The sequence below is a fragment of the Cherax quadricarinatus genome, chromosome 40 (assembly GCF_038502225.1).
Source record: "Cherax quadricarinatus isolate ZL_2023a chromosome 40, ASM3850222v1, whole genome shotgun sequence".
NCBI classification, from domain to species: Eukaryota; Metazoa; Arthropoda; class Malacostraca; order Decapoda; family Parastacidae; genus Cherax; species Cherax quadricarinatus.
This window is the reverse complement of record NC_091331.1, coordinates 3423567-3443566: the sequence shown is the minus strand read 5'-3', so window position 1 is coordinate 3443566 and position 20000 is coordinate 3423567. Positions and strand designations below refer to the sequence as shown.

Sequence of the window (20000 nt, the reverse complement as noted above, 5' to 3'; positions counted from 1 at the left end):
CAGGTCCCAAGTACCATTCGTCTCCATTCACTCCTATCTAACACGCTCACGCACGCTTGCTGGAAGTCCAAGCCCCTTACCCACAAAACCTCCTTTACCCCCTCTCTCCAACCCTTTCGAGGACGACCCCTACCCCGCCTTCCTTCCCCTATAGATTTATATGCTTTCCATGTCATTCTACTTTGATCCATTCTCTCTAAATGACCAAACCACCTCAACAACCCCTCTTCTGCCCTCTGACTAATACTTTTATTAACTCCACACCTTCTCCTAATTTCCACACTCCGAATTTTCTGCATAATATTTACACCACACATTGCCCTTAAACAGGACATCTCCACTGCCTCCAACCGTCTCCTCGCTGCTGCATTTACCACCCAAGCTTCACACCCATATAAGAGTGTTGGTACTACTATACTTTCATACATTCCCTTCTTTGCCTCCATAGATAACGTTTTTTGACTCCACATATACCTCAACGCACCACTCACCTTTTTTCCCTCATCAATTCTATGATTAACCTCATCCTTCATAAATCCATCCGCCGACACGTCAACTCCCAAGTATCTGAAAACATTCACTTCTTCCATACTCCTCCTCCCCAATTTGATATCCAATTTTTCTTTATCTAAATCATTTGACACCCTCATCACCTTACTCTTTTCTATGTTCACTTTCAACTTTCTACCTTTACACACATTCCCAAACTCATCCACTAACCTTTGCAATTTTTCTTTAGAATCTCCCATAAGCACAGTATCATCAGCAAAAAGTAACTGTGTCAATTCCCATTTGAATTTGATTCCCCATAATTTAATCCCACCCCTCTCCCAAACACCCTAGCATTTACTTCCTTAACAACCCCATCTATAAATATATTAAACAACCATGGTGACATTACACATCCCTGTCTAAGACCTACTTTTACCGGGAAATAGTCTCCCTCTCTTCTACACACCCTAACCTGAGCCTCACTATCTTCATAAAAACTCTTTACAGCATTTAATAACTTACCACCTATTCCATATACTTGCAACATCTGCCACATTGCTCCTCTATCCACTCTATCATATGCCTTTTCTAAATCCATAAATGCAATAAAAACTTCCCTACCTTTATCTAAATACTGTTCACATATATGCTTCAATGTAAACACTTGATCTACACATCCCCTACCCACTCTGAAACCTCCTTGCTCATCCGCAATCCTACATTCTGTCTTACCTCTAATTCTTTCAATTATAACCCTACCGTACACTTTTCCTGGTATACTCAGTAAGCTTATTCCTCTATAATTTTTACAGTCTCTTTTGTCCCCTTTCCCTTTATATAAAGGGACTATACATGCTCTCCGCCAATCCCTAGGTACCTTCCCCTCTTTCATACATTTATTGAACAAAAGTACCAACCACTCCAACACTATATCCCCCCCTGCTTTTAACATTTCTGTCATGATCCCATCAGTACCAGCTGCTTTACCCCCTTTCATTTTACGTAATGCCTCACGTACCTCCCCCACACTTACATTCTGCTCTTCTTCACTCCTAAAAGATGGTATACCTCCCTGACCAGTGCATGAAATTACTGCCTCTGTTTCTTCCTTAACATTTAAAAGTTCCTCAAAATATTCTCGCCATCTACCTAATACCTCCATCTCCCCATCTACTAACTCCCCTACTCTGTTTTTAACTGACAAATCCATATTTTCCCTTGGCTTTCTTAACTTGTTTAACTCACTCCAAAATTTTTTCTTATTTTCATAATATAATATAATATAACCTATATGACTGTGTAAAGGACTAGATGTAAATACCTCTGACTGTATGACTGTGTATATCTGTGACTGTGTAAATGTGTATGCATTTGTGACTGTATGTAAGTGTACGTATGTGTGGGTTATACTCACCTGTTTATGGTCACATGGGTCTAGTCTCAGCTCCTGGCCCCGGATATATGAGCATACATGACTGTTTGTGGATGAGTGTTCTTGGCTATCTGTGGATGAGTGTCATCACTGTGGATGAGTGTTCGTGGCTGTGGATGAGTGTACGTGACTGTTTGTGGATGAGTGTTCGTGAATGTGGATGAGTGTTCGTGACTGTCTGTAGATGAGTGTTCGTGACTATCTGTGGAAGAGTGTTCGTGACTGTCTGTGGAGGAGTGTACATGACTGTGGCTGTTGTTAGTTAGGGTCGATTGACTGTAGGATTGCTGGTTTCTGTAGCAAGTGACTGTTGTTTTTTAGTGTAGCTGTGTGACCGTTAGATGAAATGGCTGGTGTCACCCTTGGTTCTCCCACTGTCAACTTCAGCACCTCTGTCACCCTTGGTTCTCCCACTGTCAACTTCAGCACTTCTGTCACCCTTGGTTCTCCCACTGTCAACTTCAGCACCTCTGTCACCCTTGGCTTTCCCACTGTCAACTTCAACACCTGTCACCCTTAGTTCTCCCACTATCAACTTCAGCACCTCTGTCACCCTTGGCTCTCCCACTATCAACTTCAGCACCTCTGTCACCCTTGGTTCTCCCACTGTCAACTTCAGCACCTCTGTCACCCTTGGCTCTCCCACTATCAACTTCAGCACCTCTGTCACCCTTGGCTCTCCCACTATCAACTTCAGCACCTCTGTCACCCTTGGTTCTCCCACTGTCAACTTCAGCACCTCTGTCACCCTTGGTTCTCCCACTATCAACTTCAGCACCTCTGTCACCCTTGGCTCTCCCACTATCAACTTCAGCACCTCTGTCACCCTTGGTTCTCCCACTGTCAATTTCAGCACCTCTCTCACCCTTTGTTCTCCCACTGTCAACTTCAGCACCTCTCTCACCCTTGATTCTCCCACTATCAACTTCAGCACCTCTCTCACCCTTGATTCTCCCACTATCAACTTCAGCACCTCTCTCACCCTTGGTTCTCCCACTATCAACTTCAGCACCTCTCTCACCCTTGGTTCTCCTGCTGTCAACATCAGCACTCTGTCACCCTTGGTTCTCCCACTGTCAACTCCATCACCTCTGTCACCCTTGGTTTTCCCACTGTCAAATTCAGCACCTCTGTCACCCTTGGTTCTCCCACTGTCAACTCCAACACCTCTCTCACCCTTGGTTCTCACACTGTCAACTTCAGCACCTCAGTCACCCTTGGTTCTCCCACTGTCAACTTCAGCACCTCTGTCACCCTTGATTCTCCCACTGTTAACTTCAATACCTCTGTCACCCTTGGTTCTCCTACTGTCAACGTCAACACCTCTGTCACCCTTGGTTCTCCCACTGTCAACTTCAACACCTCTGTCACCCTTGGTTCTCCCACTGTCAACTTCAGCACCTCTGTCACCCTTGGTTCTCCCACTGTCAACTTCAGCACCTCTGTCACCCTTGATTCTCCCACTGTCAACTTCAGTACCTCTGTCACCCTTGGTTCTCCCACTGTCAACTTCAGCACCTCTGTCACCCTTGGTTCTCCCACTGTCAACGTCAACACCTCTGTCACCCTTGGTTCTCCCACTGTCAACTCCAACACCTCTGTCATCCTTGGTTCTCCCACTGTCAACTTCAACACCTCTGTCACCCTTGGTTCTCCCACTGTCAACTCCAACACCTCTGTCACCCTTGGTTCTCCCACTGTCAACTTCAACACCTCTGTCACCCTTGGTTCTCCCACTGTCAACTTCAGCACCTCTGTCACCCTTGGTTCTCCCACTGTCAACGTCAACACCTCTGTCACCCTTGGTTCTCCCACTGTCAATTTCAACACCTCTGTCACCCTTGGCTCTCCCACTGTCATCTTCAGCACCTCTGTCACCCTTAGTTCTCCCACTGTCAACTCCAACACCTCTGTCACTCTTGGCTCTCCCACTGTCATCTTCAGCACCTCTGTCACCCTTGGTTCTCCCACTGTCAACTTCAGTGTCCCTGTCACTGCATCCCATAACCACCACCATCAACAACAAATACCACAACCTACCACAATCATCACCACCAACAGGTGCCACAACCTACCAGATGGTACAGCCACAATCTACCACCATCGGGTAACACAACAACCACAATCTACCACCATCGGGTAACACAACAACCACAATCTACCACCATCGGGTAACACAACAACCACAATCTACCACCATCGGGTAACACAACAACCACCATTACTTAAACCTTCCCCTCCTTACCACCCTCATCTATACATAAACTCTAGATTGCTGACAGTGTATATACACCGAAGGTGTTTATGCCTCTCAATGTATATTCGCCCGAGAAGTACATAACTTAATGTATATTCACAGAGGTATATATATATGTATATATATATATATATATATATATATATATATATATATATATATATATATATATATATATATATATATATATATATATATATATATTACAGACAAAGCTCTTTTTGGGACAACGTTTTGCTCTGTAGAGAGCTAAATTTATTAAGCGATAATAACTCGTTAAAGCTCTGCCCGGAGCGAAACAGGACCTCACAAAGGCAGCATAGAGCGAAACTTGACTTAATAAAAGATGACACAGCGAAACACGAGTAGACAAAACACTACCCAGGAGCGAAACATCGTCCCGATAAAAAAAAGTTAAAGGTCGCTCCACAAGTTGTGTTTCTTTTGGTTCCACTGTTGTTGTCGTGGAAGTAGGAAGTTAAGGGCCTCGACGACTCTCCGAGAGGTGACACGACAAACAGGAATTCTGGGAGGCTAGCAACTTACATGACACACACGCACACACTCACACACACACATACACACACACACATACATACACCCGCGCGCACACACCCTGATCCATACATAGCTTTAAAAAGAGGTACGACTTATGCTCTTGTAGCCGGGGGAGAGTGGCTCTTGTAGCGACCAGCGAAGAAGCGGGGGCCAGGAGCTATGACGCGACCCCTTCAAGTGAATACGCACGCATGCACACACACACACAAACACACACACACACACACACACACACACACACACACACACACACACACACACACACACACACACACACACACACACACACACACACGCGCGCGCGCACACACACTATTATTAACCCTAGGAAGGTCGTCATCTAGGAAAGGGTCCTAACCCACACTTCATATTCCATTACTTCCGTCTGGTAGAGGCGGAGTCTCTGTCCTTCTTAACAAGAAAATCTCTCTCTTTCTCTCTCTCTCTCTCTCTCTCTCAATTTATTAGCTACGGCAATCATATATATATATATATATATATATATATATATATATATATATATATATATATATATATATATATATATATATATATATATATATATATATATATATATATATATATATATATATATATATATATATATGTCGTGCCGAATATGTAAAACTGGTCAATTAGCAAGAACTCATTTAAAATTAAGTCCTTTCTGAAATTTTCTCTTATACGTTTAAATATATATGTTTTTCATTAATGTTAATGTAAAAATTTTTAATTTTGCACCAAAAGAATCTTAGAAAACTTACCTAACCTTTTTATAACAAGAGCAATTTATTTTAGCCTAACCCAACTAAATATATTTTAAATACGTTTACAATAATTTAGTATGAAACAAGCACAATCAAATATATTTTTTTCGTTAGGTTCAGAATGATTTTGGCGAAATTATTGCTTACACAAATTTTCACTTGTCCTATATGGCAAGATGAGCGTTGCTATTTAAGCCAAGATCGCAAGTTCTGCCTATTCGCTACGACATATATATATATATATATATATATATATATATATATATATATATATATATATATATATATATATATATATATATATATATATATATATATATATATATATATATATATATATATATATATATCTATATATATATATATATATATATATATATATATATATATATATATATATATATATATATATATATCACTGAAAACGGAAGTTAAAGGTTAATCTTTTGTAACTGACAGAAAACGGAAGTCCATTAGCGAACGTATATTTTTAGCTCACCGGAAACGGAAGTGGGGTATCGCCTTGCGGGAAACATCGCCGCTAAGACTGGCACCACGAGCAGTAAATCGTCTTGAAAAACTAAAGCTCTTTGACTGGCTACTTTGTGGAGAGTTTCAAGTCTTTCGACTGCACGAGTCATATATATGCCGTGCCGAATAGGTAAAACTTTCGATTTTGGCTTAAATAGCAACGCTCTTCTTGCTGAATAAGGCAAGTGAAAATTTGTGTATGCAATAATTCCCAAAAATCATTCTCACCGTAACGAAAAAAATATGTTTCATTGTGTTTGTTTATTATTAAATTATTGTAAACTTACCTAAAATATATTTAGCTGGATTAGGCTAAATTAAATTACGATTGTTATAATAAGGTTAGGTAAGTTTTCTAAGGTTCTTTTGGTAAAAAGTTATTAATTTTTACATTAACATAAATGGAAAAATATATCTTTAAACGTACAAGAGAAAATTTAAGAAAAGACTTAACTTTAAATGAGTTCTTGTTAATTGACCAATTTTACCTATTCGGCACGATATATGTATACACACACACACACACACACACATATATATATATATATATATATATATATATATATATATATATATATATATATATATATATATATATATATATATATATATATATATATATATGTATATATATATATATATATATACATATATATATATATATATATGTGTGTGTGTGTGTGTGTGTGTGTGTATGTGTGTGTGTGTGTGTGTGTGTGTGTGTGTGTGTGTGTGTGTGTATGTGTGTGTGTGTGTGTGTGTGTGTGTGTATGTGTGTGTGTGTGTGTGTGTGTGTGTGTGTGTGTGTGTGTGTGTGTGTGTGTGTGTGTGTGTGTGTGTGTGTGTGTGTGTGTGTGTGTGTGTGTGTGTGTGAGTGTGTGTGTGTGTGTGTGTGTGTGTGTGTGTGTGTGTGTGTGTGTGTGTGTGTGTGTGTGTGTGTGTGTGTGTGTGTGTGTGTGTGTGTGTGTGTGTGTGTGTGTGTGTGGTGTGTGTGTGTGTGTGTCAAAGAAGAAAATAACACAATTGGTATCTAATATTTTGCAGTCGAGGTCCCTGGAAAGCAGGAATTACGTAAGATACAGTAGACTGGCTGACTCAGAAGTTGTTACTTCCGTGTGTGAGAGCCAAGAATTAACCAGGATCAACTGGAAGCCGGGTTAGGAAGGCAGGGTCAGCTGGAAGCTGTTTTAGGATTGCAGGATCAGTTGGAAGCCGTCTTAGGATGGCAGGATCAGCTGGTAGCCGTGTTAGGATGGCAGCCAGGTTGGACCAGCCTTGTCACACTAGCTCCAAGGTATCCATGCGTCGTTGGTGAATGACAAGGCACATGTATAACCCCTGGGTATGTTTACCTGTTGAAACTTATCGTCTGCGTAGCAGGCTTCTTTCATCGAGTAGAGGAGTGATTTTATTCTTTAGATAGTGTAAACGTGAAGAGGTAGTTTTGAGTTGTTCAGTCGATGATTGTATTAATATTGTCAAAGAAATGGTGTACGTGTGACTAGCGTGTGTCCCCGAGGAGGGAGGGACACGTCTCCGGTCACAAGGTAACAAGGAAGGAGAATCCAGCTGTTCAAAATCTCCCACGTCGATCATGCATGCCTAGATTAACGTGGGTGCAGGTCTAGATTAACGTGGGCGCAGGAGTAGATTAATGTGGGTGCAGCAGTAAATTAACGTGGATGCAGAAGTAGATTAACGTGGGTGCAGCATTAGATTAACGTGGGTGCAGCAGTAGATTAGCATGGGTGCAGCAGTAGATTAACGTGGGTGCAGGAGCAGATTAACGTGGGTGCAGAAGTAGTTTAACATCGTGCACTGTTAGATTACCGAGATTTCATGCGTAGATTAACGTCGTGTATACGTGCAACAGCAGAGATGCGGGTGTAGATCAACAGAGGTTTAAAAGACATAGATTAACGGAGGTTGAAGGAGTAGATTAACGAGAGGGGGACAGGTGCCGAAAGGCAAAGGGGGAGGGCCCCTCACACCCTACCCCTTTGTTATCTCCTCCTCGCCCCTATCCACTAGTGTATCCTGGTGATTGGTCACTGCTGCCTGGCTCCTCACGCCCCCAGGGGGCGCCAGCACACGTAGACATGAACAGAGGAACAAGTTTAACTTCGCCAACCGGCTCACAGCTGCACCGAACAGCATCTGTGGCTGTCTTTTCTGGCGTCACCCCAACGGTGCAACATCATAGGAGTGAAACTCGTGTGTGTTCCGCGACCTGGAGACACTGTGTTGCATCCCCTTCTCCTCCTTACCCCCTTTCTCCAAGCCACCCCCGGCGCCTTACAAGCCATCCCTGACGACCTCCAAGCCACCCCGGTGTCCTTCGTAGATTCTCAGATAGATGCTGGTTCGAAGATTATCACAAGTGGAGCAGTTTTATTGGCTGTGTCTAGCATCTTCTCTCCCTCCCTCCAGACCATCATCTGTCGTCTACCAAACATGATGCTCAGGTGTCAGGGCGGTACATTATAGGCGCTAATCAACATAAACTGTCAGTGAAGGAGGTAATTATGTTTCGTCAGTCGATAACTGATGATACCGGATATAACGAGAGAGAGAGAGAGAGGGAGAAAGGGAAAAGATAACGATGAATAAGAGATTATTGAGAGGGCTTTGCATGGTGAGCCTGTGGTGAGAAGTGACAGGTAGTCTCACCTACTGACTCGACTCTTCTTTCTAACCCCAACACTGATCCCATGTCTGCTATTTATTTCTAGTTATCTTACCGCAGTTCACTTCTAGAATTCACTTCACTCTTTCAGAAATCTTCTGTTCCAGCTAATAAATTATCATTATTATTATTATTATTATTATTATTATTATTATTATTATTATTATTATTATTATTATTATTATTATTATTATTATTATTATTATTATTATTATTATTACATTCACAAAAAATGCTAAAGACCTTATTAATTACTGATTCGGACACAGACTTTCTTGTGATCTGACATAATTTTAAAAATGTCTCAAATCTGACACAAAAAATAACGAAGACTTTTTTTTTCTCCTTCCAGAGCTTGTGATTCGTTTACCAATCACTGTTCTTCTTCCCACGCTGGCGTACCGATCACGGTATCCAGGAGGTGGCAAGACGAAGGAGCCCGCCAGTTACTTTTACGGCAGGATCCACTCCAGGCCAAGGGATATGGAAACAAATAACTTATTTGACATCCGCGGTCCGGAGGATCGATTCCTGACCTCTCAGGAGAAGCCGTACGATCCCTCTTCGCCAGAGTACCAAGAAGACAGGTGAGCGAACGTCTTGCTGTTCCTTCATGACTGGAATAGTAATCGGTTTGATTGTGATGTAATTTTGCGCGTGATTGTATGTTTAGGTTTAAATATCTCGAGTTGCGGAAGGGGGTTCGAGGCTCCACTAGTCCTCGACTGAAATAGAACAAAGCATTGCATCGACTCCTACCCAGGTGGCCTGGGCTACGTGTTGCCGCCAGACTCTCTTATATCCTAGCACTTGTTCCCATGTTCATGAAATACTCAGTGCGTAGCATCTAATCTGTCTTCTCCTTCAGCTGCAACCACTAACCTGAGCGTCCTTACCTGCAGCGTGTCTTAACATTTCTTTGAATATTATTTACCTTCCCTTTACCTGGAGAGGGTTTCGGGGGTCAACGCCCCCGCGGCTCGGTCTGAGACCTGTTGGGTATTTCAACTCCCGACTTCTTCCTCTTCTCCACAGAGAGTTCGGCCCACTACTCTCCCGCCTGGACGCTTACTTCCACTTACTGGGGCTCCAGGACGACCACTGCCGCATGCGGGCCATCTGCCAGCTGGCAGAAGACCCCACCACTTTCGCCCCCCTCTCACACCTCGTCCTCTCAGCTCTAAAGTGAGTACTGAGTAGTGAGTACTGAGTGCTAGAACTCTCACGTTTACCCCCTGATGGCGTATCTTAATCCACAGGAAATATACATATACATAATATATATGAAAAAATCGCGAACAAGCGATGCAAGATGCAAAACAACTACGGGGGGGGGGGAGTTGACTGATAGCTCTAGGCCTTTCGTATTGCAATCAAGACATTATCAGGACATTGTAACGTTGCAGTAAAGAGCAAAGGCGCTTCCTCTGATCGAATTTGCTTGGACCTCCTATTTTCTGCAACATTGCAAGCTCCTGATGATGCGTTGATTGCAACACGAATATATATATATATATATATATATATATATATATATATATATATATATATATATATATATATATATATATATATATATATATATATATATATATATATATATATATATACATATTGTTGCTTATTGCATTGCAATACTGAACTATTTTTCTTTGGATTTGGATTTTTTGTCAGCCTCCGTCTTGCACGATAAATCGATCTCGTGCAAACGGGTTTGAAGTGATTTACGTAATAATGTAGGTATCAGCTGGGCGGCTGAGTGCTCCACACCCTCCAGGGATGCCATTATCTTTCAGGGAAAACCTTGAGTCGAACTCATCTTAAAAGCAACATGATCCACACTGTTGAGGTTCAAGCATAAGTTATCGATCTGTTGATGGGGGAGGGGACGTAGGAAGGGGGGGAGGAGCGGGTTGTTGGTATGGAGGGAGCGGGATGGGTAGTGATAGGGTAGGGGCTTTAGGGATGGGGAGTGGAATAGACAGGGCGGGAGTTGAGGTGGTGGGATCAGGAGGGAGTGTCTAAACACGTGTGTGGGGGAAGAGGAGAGAAAGTGTAGGATTGTGGGGGATATGAGACAGTAGTCAGTACCGTTTCTCACCGCTATCACGCCCACACTATTTTTATTATGTATTCAAACGCCTTTCCATCTTCAGATATCCACACATACATTTTTTCCCGCTCTAATTCCACTACGACAGTGAGGCTAGAGTGCGCACTACAACGCCAGGGTGCGCCAGGGTGCGCCAGGGTGCGCAATACAACGCCAGGGTGCGCACTACAACACCAGGGTGCGCACTACAACGCCAGGGTGCGCTAGGGTGCGCAATACAACGCCAGGGTGCGTGCTACAACGCCAGAGTGAGCTCTACGATGCCATCGTGGCGTCCTAGCACATAAAATTCTAGTAGGCACAGACACCTAGGGTAGAGGAAATAGCAGACTCCTGGTGAAGTCTTATGTCTCATTGCTTTGTTTACATTCACCATTTTCCCTGACCTTGTTAATGTTGCCTTGTGCCCTGAACATTAATCTCACAGTGGGAAAACTTTACGAATCCCTTTAAAAATCTACCTTAGTGTTCAAATTTTTTTTATGCATAAAGTTTTCTTGACATTATATGTGCGTAGTATACCACACGTGGGAGTTTTGTTGTACGTGGGCGTGGTATCGGATCATGTAGGCGTTGTACACTACATGTAGGTATTGTATTGCGTGCGTAACGTGTGCATGGTGTTGCATAATGTGGGCGTGGTACAACAGCAGATGAAGGTTACTATAATTGATGACTTTTCTGGATGTAATGGTGTGGATGCTCGGCGTGTTGAGGTAAACGCCCACTTCAGGACTCCCAGTAGTGATCAGTAATGGTCATATCCACAGTGGGACGCCCAGTAGGGTTAAGTGGTCATCGGTGGTGCACTATTAGAAGGTCGAACAAATAGTCACTAAGATCTCAAAACAACATTCTGGTTGTGGAAGGCAAAAACCCAAGCCGTCCCCACCTCGCGTGGGGGCGCCCTGCCTGGAGGTCTAACGGATTAAACTGGGCTCTCCAACAGCCACCGAGTCCCGTGTCACGTGCTCACCCTCCTCACTCGCTGAACAACAGATCCGATGCTTTGTAATCCTTTATAAGCGGGTCGTGATTATCATGGAACCTGCTGCCCGCGTGTCAAGGGACAGCTTTGGAAAAAAGTGAAGGTCGTCGGAGCCGGTCAGTCTTGTCTGCAGACAGAAAAGTGGCGCTGCCATGACATTCCGACCTGATGATCACGATGTCCAGGGACTGGTTGGTCACTCTGCAGTCTCGTAACACGTTTTTCCATACACATTTACTACTGAAGTTTATGGAGAGAATACAAATACTTGTAGCACCTTACTTGAACACAACTGTTGTCTGAGGAAACGTGATGGCAGTCTGTGTCTCTTTCCACCAGAAGCTTTTGTTATTATTTTGGTGTTGATGGGCACAGGTTGAAGGAGGTTCACTTTCTTAGAAACTTGTGAAGGATACGACTCATATGTGGTGTGTATTTTAGCTTCTGTGACACTCAAGAATGGCAAAACAAACGATACGATTAGAATATTGTCTTCGGGAGAGTGTTATATGGAGGCGACAGCCTTTACAGGTTCTGCAGATGGACCACAGCAAGGATTGGCTGGGTCAAGCACCTTCCCTTAGCTGCCTCCTTGCCTGTATATGAATAACCCTCTTGGTTGTTAGAAGCTCCTCTTGAAACTGCCTTGTAGAGAAGAGGGAGCAGCAGTGGTGGCAGTGGTGGTGGAGGTGGTGAGGGACGCCAGGCTCGGTGACCACAAGGTCGAATTCTAACACGCACTTGATTTGTTACCACGCGGAAGCTCTTGCTAGAATCTGGATCGGCGTTTCCGTTTGCACCTTCCCGGCATATGGTTCCGGGATGACACGCTCCAGTTTTTTTTTTTTTTTAATTTTGCAATCTTCTGGTGCACCATTGGTTCAGCACAGTGTGAGGAGAGAAAGGCTGAGGGAACAAGAGGCGAGGGCGAGAGGCAAGTGGTGGTCTGGGGCAATGCTCACAAACAAGATAACCTTGCCCGCGTAATGCTCAAGGAGCCGCTGATTGTGGCACCAGCCAATGATCACCCACTAGACAGCCCCTCGCTATTCACTGTACAGCCTGGTAATGGCTATAGTGCAATATATTCATGCACCTGAGCCACATATTCATGCGTAAGTGATAATTTCGCATCTCAAGGCACAATATCATAAACAAATAACCGGCACATTAGAGAGAGAAGCTTACGACGACGTTTAGGTCCGACTCGGACCATTTACCTGGAGAATCAGAGGTAATCAAGTCTGATTCTATTTCCCTGGATCAAGAGTACTTCACTTTCCAAAGGAGCAAGAGAGGATGTGTGACTGCTGGTGCTGAGGGGTTGACCAGTATGATGCTGACTCATTATTCGCACACCCAGCACACTGTTGAAATACCCTGCACTTATTCAGCACACCCTGAGCACACTCTGAGCGCACCCTGAGCACACTCTGAGCGCACCCTGAGCACACCCCGAACACAACACATCCTTCCTGTACATCTTCACAGGAAGGATACGAAGACCTACTACTCAGGACTTCCCGGAAGACACTTATCAACACCAGTACCGTACTAAAGGTTGGAGTAAAATCTGTGTACGCCTTAGGCTCTAAGCTCTCTCCTCGTCGGTCCCACGGAGAGGGGAAGTAGAAGGGGTGGGGATAAACTACGTTTGAAACGAGGAAGGGGAACGTAGTTATAATTCCTTGAATCAAGACACCTTGAGGGATTGTAGTAGTTGAGCTTTGAATTTAATATTTATGCCAATGATTCATAGTTATTCCCAGCCCACAAACAGGAGTCGAAACCAGACGACGTTCAGACCAGTTTTGGACAATCATCATGTCGTGAGAGATTAATGTGACTTTTTCTCTGTTTCAGGAAGAGTGAGTCGTTCTCCCGGCAGTCATTGTACAGCCCGGCAGTGTTTCGCTTCTTCCGGTACTACTGGTCAGCTGAGATGGGCGCGGCAAGAGGGGACTGTGCCCACGCCTATCCCCAGTGCCCAGCTGACCTTGAAGACATCATCAACATGAGTGTACTCAACTTCTGGCAAAGCCTCGCTTCCTACATATCCATCAAGCTGAGTGATGAGTGATGGATCGCCTTGCTGTTTCTTAACTCACCCCTCCATCCACGGTGCCAATTGTTGCCTGATGTTACCACTGGTGCCTCCGTCCCTTCCCCCTCCTCTCCTTCCCAGCCGTGTGCCACTCCCCAGCACATACACACACACACTGATGTTACCAGCCCCGTCGCTAGTGCCTGGAGGGGGCGGGACAGCCGCCCCCCACCACAACTTGTTACCACCCAGTTACTACTGTCCTCAAGTCGCCATTCCCTCCTTGTGCCGCCCACAGGCGACGCTTTTATAAGTTGCCACATCGGACTATCGTTCCTGTTAAGTTTCCCCTTGAGAGTCTCTGTGTTCCTTAGGACCTCGATGCCGTCACCCAGGTCCTAATGTGATGATTATTATTATAACTTGTTTTCCTCAAATGCCTTGTTAAGTTTCCAAGCCTTGGACAGCCGGGACGCCAAGTCCTAAGCGAACCCGGGTGATAACTTAACGAACCCGGGCGCTTGGTCCTTAGTGAACCCGGGCGTGCCCTTATTTTTATTCCCTTCCTCCCCGCCGCTGCTGAAGCAGAGGATCTCGTTACCCGTAGAGGTGTTCAAGTGTGACGCGTTTTAACCTGTGATATACTAGTTTATTTTTATGTGTCTGACCCGCCAGTTAGCGGCCCCACGGCACCTGCCCACCGACCACCACCACCACCACCACCCAGTCACCCACACCCCGTAGTCATTCCACCCACCTGCACCCCTCACCCCACACCCCGTAGTCATTCCACCCACCTGCACCCCTCACCCCACATTCTGTAGTCATTCTCCATCAACCTCCACCACAGTCTGCAGTCATTCCATAGTCACCTCTTTCTATGTTTGACCATTGATCCAACCTGTCTTCTGGACTGAGTTACTCATTTAAAACTCATCGATCATCATGAATAAACTCGTATTGTCTGATCATCCAAAAACAAAATATTCTGTGATTTTTTTCATATCTTATCAAATATCACAGTTAAAATATTTTATGCCTCTTACTAATTCCCGAATTTCAGGATCAAGACATGTATATGACTTAAAATATGTGTGTACTGACGTTACTCTCACAGTCATGTCACATTACTAACTAGTCTTCTACACAGATCATTATTCATGTTAATGAGAGACCAGTTTATTGCTCCCTTTGTTCACCCACAATACTTCGTCTACATTCACTTGTACGACCAGAGAAGACAGTGACTCACTCTTACTCATTAATCAACTCACCTACTTATTCAGCCGACCAAACAATGCTAATCTTCATCAGCCCCTGACAGACATCGAATCCTAAATCCACTCCCGAATCCCACTCTTAAACCCACTCGTAAGTCCACTCCTGCATCTACTGATTTTGCCGAAGAATCCTGACTAAGATTGTGCCCAGTCTTAATCGACCTTTGGACCTTTAGCAGCCGACCTTAATGACGTTGCTTGTGAACCCAATAAAAAATAATAATGGTATCTGAGGACTAACTCATGGGTAAGTAACAATGAGAGAACGACCTCGAGTGAGACCCAGCGTGACCTCAATCATGCCTGACCTAGCTCGGTTACCCTTTGACCTTTCATGACCCACAGCATCGAACAGATTACTGACAAAGAAAAGACAGCCTTTGGCCTTGTGTAGAGCTGGTGGAAGTATAGAGCTTTCATCAAGCTCTACATAGAGCGAAACGTTCCTCAGGGGAAAGTTCTTTTTTTTTTCTCTCTCTCTCTCTCTACTACGTTCGTAGTTTCTTCAAGACGTATTTATTAAGACGACGTTTCGCCCAAGGAGGTCTTTGCTAAGAAAGACTGTTAGTGACTGCTGCGGGTGACAGTTATTGTCTCTCAGATGTGTTCGTCTCCAAGTTCCGTCTAGTTTTTTTTTTTTTAGTTGTGTGTTTCGTGTTTCGTAGACATATTCATTGGCTGAGCTTGTCCACTTGACTGACTGAATTTGTCCACTTGACTGACTGAATTTGTCCACTTGACTGACTGAATTTGTCCACTTGACTGAACTTGTCCTTATGATTGACTGAGAGTGCTCTCATCACTGACTGAACTTGTCTTAATAACTGGCTGAACTTGGTAACTTGAGTTCTTGACCTTTTCCTCATGACTGACCGAACTTGTTTTCATGACATATTGAACTTTTCTAGTTGATTGGCTGAACTTATATAAATGATTGACTGAACTTGTCTATTTGACTGACTAAACGTACCTGCTTGACTAAATGAACTTAACACATGCCTTACTGAATTTAAATATTCATTGTATTTGTCCTCGTGATTGACTGAACTTGAACACTTGACTGACTGAACTTGACCACTTGACTGACTGAACTTGACCAGTTGACTGACAACTTGACCACTTGACTGGCTGAACTTGACCACTTGACTGACTGAACTTGACCACTTGACTGACTGAACTTGACCACTTGACTGACTGAACTTGACCACTTGACTGACTGAACTTGACCACTTGACTGACTGAACTTGACCACTTGACTGACTGAACTTGACCACTTGATTGACTGAACTTGAACACTTGACTGACTGAACTTGACCACTTGACTGACTGAACTTGACCAGTTGACTGACAACTTGACCACTTGACTGGCTGAACTTGACCACTTGACTGACTGAACTTGACCACTTGACTGACTGAACTTGACCACTTGACTGACTGAACTTGACCACTTGACTGACTGAACTTGACCACTTGACTGACTGAACTTGACCACTTGACTGACTGAACTTGACCACTTGATTGACTGAACTTGATCACTTGACTGACTGAACTTGACCACTTGATTGACTGAACTTGATCACTTGACTGACTGAACTTGACCACTTGACTGACTGAGCTTGACCACGTGACTGATTGAACTTGACCACTTGACTGACTGAACTTGTTCACCTGACTGACTGAACTTGACCACTTGACTGACTCAGCTTGACCACGTGACTGATTGAACTTGACCACTTGACTGATTGAACTTGACCACTTGACTGACTGAACTTGACCACTTGGCTGACTAAACTTGACCACTTGACTGACTGAACTTGTTCACCTGACTGACTGAACTTGACCACTTGACTGACTGAACTTATGCACTTGACTGACTGAACTTGACCACTTGACTGACTGAGCTTGCTTACTTGACTGACTGAACTTGACCACTTGACTGACTGAACTTGTTCACTTTACTGAATTTGAGCACTTTGACTGAACTTATGCACTTGACTGACTGAACTTGACCACTTGACTGACTGAACTTATGCACTTGACTGACTTAATCTGACTTTAACCTGACTCGAAGATGACCTCAGTTAACTTGAAGACTGAGTTCAGTGGACTTGTGCTCACTTCACCGGGCTTAAGACTGACTTTATTGGACTTTTCACTGAATTCAGTGGACTGAGAGGACGGACCTTACAGTCCCAAGTTCATTCTTACTGGAGGTTTGACATCACTAATAAAAAACTTTTTGGACTGACATCGCCGACTTCACTGAGTGCACTGACTGTTGTTTTACCGAGTGCAGTGACTTATTTCACTGAGTACACTGACTGTTGGTTTACTGAGTGTACTGACTGTTCACCTTCATTTTCTAACTAACCGACTCACTGACGTTATAACTGACTGCGTTACTGACTGGCTAATTAACTTAGATTGAATTACTGATTTGCTAAATCAATGACTGACACACGGAATTATTGACTGACTGACTGACTAAGTAACTGATTGACTGGACTCACTGACTGATCATATATTTAGCAGACAAGTTGAGTCTCTCCTTGACTCACTAACTGGCAACTTGACTGATTGTTGGACTGACTGACTGGCCGATTTACTGACTGATTGACTGCTGACGTACTCCCTGACAGTCAACTTGACTGACGGCTAAAGTTCAACTGACTGAACGACTGTTCCAAGTCACTGTAAACGATATAACTGAATAATTAGACCTGTAATAAAATTATTATTTTTTATATATGATCGTATCTTGACGTAAAATTATGACATCAGAAGGTACACAATGTTTCGCTCACTCCTCCCCCCAGAAGTACAAGTGATCGAAACGTTGTGAAGGTTTATGAAATTTGTCGGTTTCTCTCAACGAATGCAGGAAGTCATCGATGAGTTACGATACTCGTAGCAGTTGTGGCGGAACGTTTCGCTCACGGGCGAACTGTGGTAGAGTCGCTTGTGATCAAGACGTGTTGCGCTTTTGTTTTGGCCATTTTGTCGACATTTTGCCTCCCAGCCATCCATGACAATTGCTGACTGGAACTGTGCGACTGTCAGCTTCCACTCTTGTAGCTGTCAGCTTTCCACTCTTGTGGCTGTCAGCTTCCGCTCTCGTGGCTGTCAGCTACCACTCTTGTGACTGCTACCATTCTTGTGGCTGTCAGCTTCCGCTCTTGTGGCTGTCAGCTACCACTCTTGTGACTGCTACCATTCTTGTGGCTGTCAGCTACCACTCTTGTGACTGTCTGCTACCATTCTTGTGACTGTCAGCTTCCACTCTTGTGGCTGTCAGCTACCACTCTTGTGACTGTCAGCTACCCCTCTTGTGGCTGTCAGCTACCACTCTTGTGACTGCTGTCATTCTTGTGGCTGTCAGCTTCCACTCTTGTGACTGTCAGCTACCACTCTTGTGACTGTCAGCTACCCCTCTTGTGGCTGTCAACAATGGTAACGTCAAGAGACATTACCTCTCTCTCAGGGACGATCAGGGACGACCTTAAGTATTGACAGTCGACTGATTTCCTGCATGACTGCACGCGTACGGTGTGCATGTGTACGTGTGCGCGTGCGTGCGTGCGTACGTTTGTGTGTGTGTGTGTGTGTGTGTGTGTGTGTGTGTGTGTGTGTGTGTGTGTGTGTGTGTGTGTGTGTGTGTGTGTGGAAAATGCAGGCAGCTTAATACCTCACAGTCTTGACCAACAAAAAAAATATCATTTGTTTTGGCCTATTTCTAGCCGTTCAATTGAACACCCAACACACGTCAACACATGTCAACACACGTCAACACATGTCAACACACGTCAACACACATCAACACACGTCAACACATAACCTCGACGATAATAAGACCGAATAACCTTTCCTCTAGCCACCACAAGGAGACCTCAGCTGGTACAGCTGCTGCTGCTGCTGCCTGACATTTGCCTCACCTCGTCTAGGCCTCGTTGGGAAACAAAAACACACGTACAAGACCTATTTCTATAACATTTCACTCATAGTAACTTAGGCCTCGTTTGTAGAATTAATAACACGAAATTTGCACCAGGGGTCTACCTACAGTGAGAACCTTCTTCTAGCCTCAGTCTAGAACTAACTTATACGCTCTTAGCATGAAATTAACGTAATTGGAGTTATTCTAAAGGTTCTCTTCGTTAACCGATTTATACATTAACAGAAGCAACCTAAAAGTGATGGATTTTTGAAGCATTTTGATGCATTTCCATCATTTTCATGGCTAGGTAAACTATTTCTAATTTCTGGACAATATGAGACAACTCTGACTAACCACGAGACATTTCCAAAATCAGCTGAGATCAAATCAGCTGTCATAATCAGCTGACGGACTACTAGACAGGCGACCTACAATTATCATTTAGCGAAACAAGAGAAGCAGATACGAGTGGAAATCGTAATCGTTAGCGTTCAAGGTTTCGGTCTTGTTAATTGCACATGGGTCATTAAGGCCGCAAGTCACCTGTACACAAACACCAAGAATAATTTTATCTTAAAACTAGGAATGAAAGTAAACTCTCGGTGTATATGTATATATATATATATATATATATATATATATATATATATATATATATATATATATATATATATATATATATATATATGTATACATCCTATTGTACATACACAGAGATATGCACTTCTATGTATATACACTGACCAGGATTCTAATTCTTCTTACGATGACCCAAGTGACATGACTGACAAGCAGGTACTGTGACGACAACAACATGACTATCCCTCCCTCTTCTCCCTTACCCCTAAACACACCTCTCTTACTCTTCTCTCATCCCACCCCCTACCTCCCTTCTTCCCTACCGTATTCAGAGCACCT

General features: G+C 43.6%; 1 protein-coding gene across 1 annotated transcript in view; it reads left to right on the top strand.

The window, feature by feature from the left end:
• The window catches only part of LOC128687150 (uncharacterized), a 25570-nt gene extending 5845 nt beyond the window's left edge, over nt 1–19725 (top strand). Inside the window, exons 2-4 of the mRNA XM_070092638.1 lie at nt 9076–9310; nt 9759–9908; nt 13688–19725. Coding sequence (XP_069948739.1) covers nt 9076–9310; nt 9759–9908; nt 13688–13904 — 602 coding nt within the window. The 3' untranslated portion in view covers nt 13905–19725. The remainder of the gene's footprint in view (nt 1–9075; nt 9311–9758; nt 9909–13687) is intronic.
• The last annotated feature ends 275 nt before the right edge of the window (nt 19726–20000 follow it).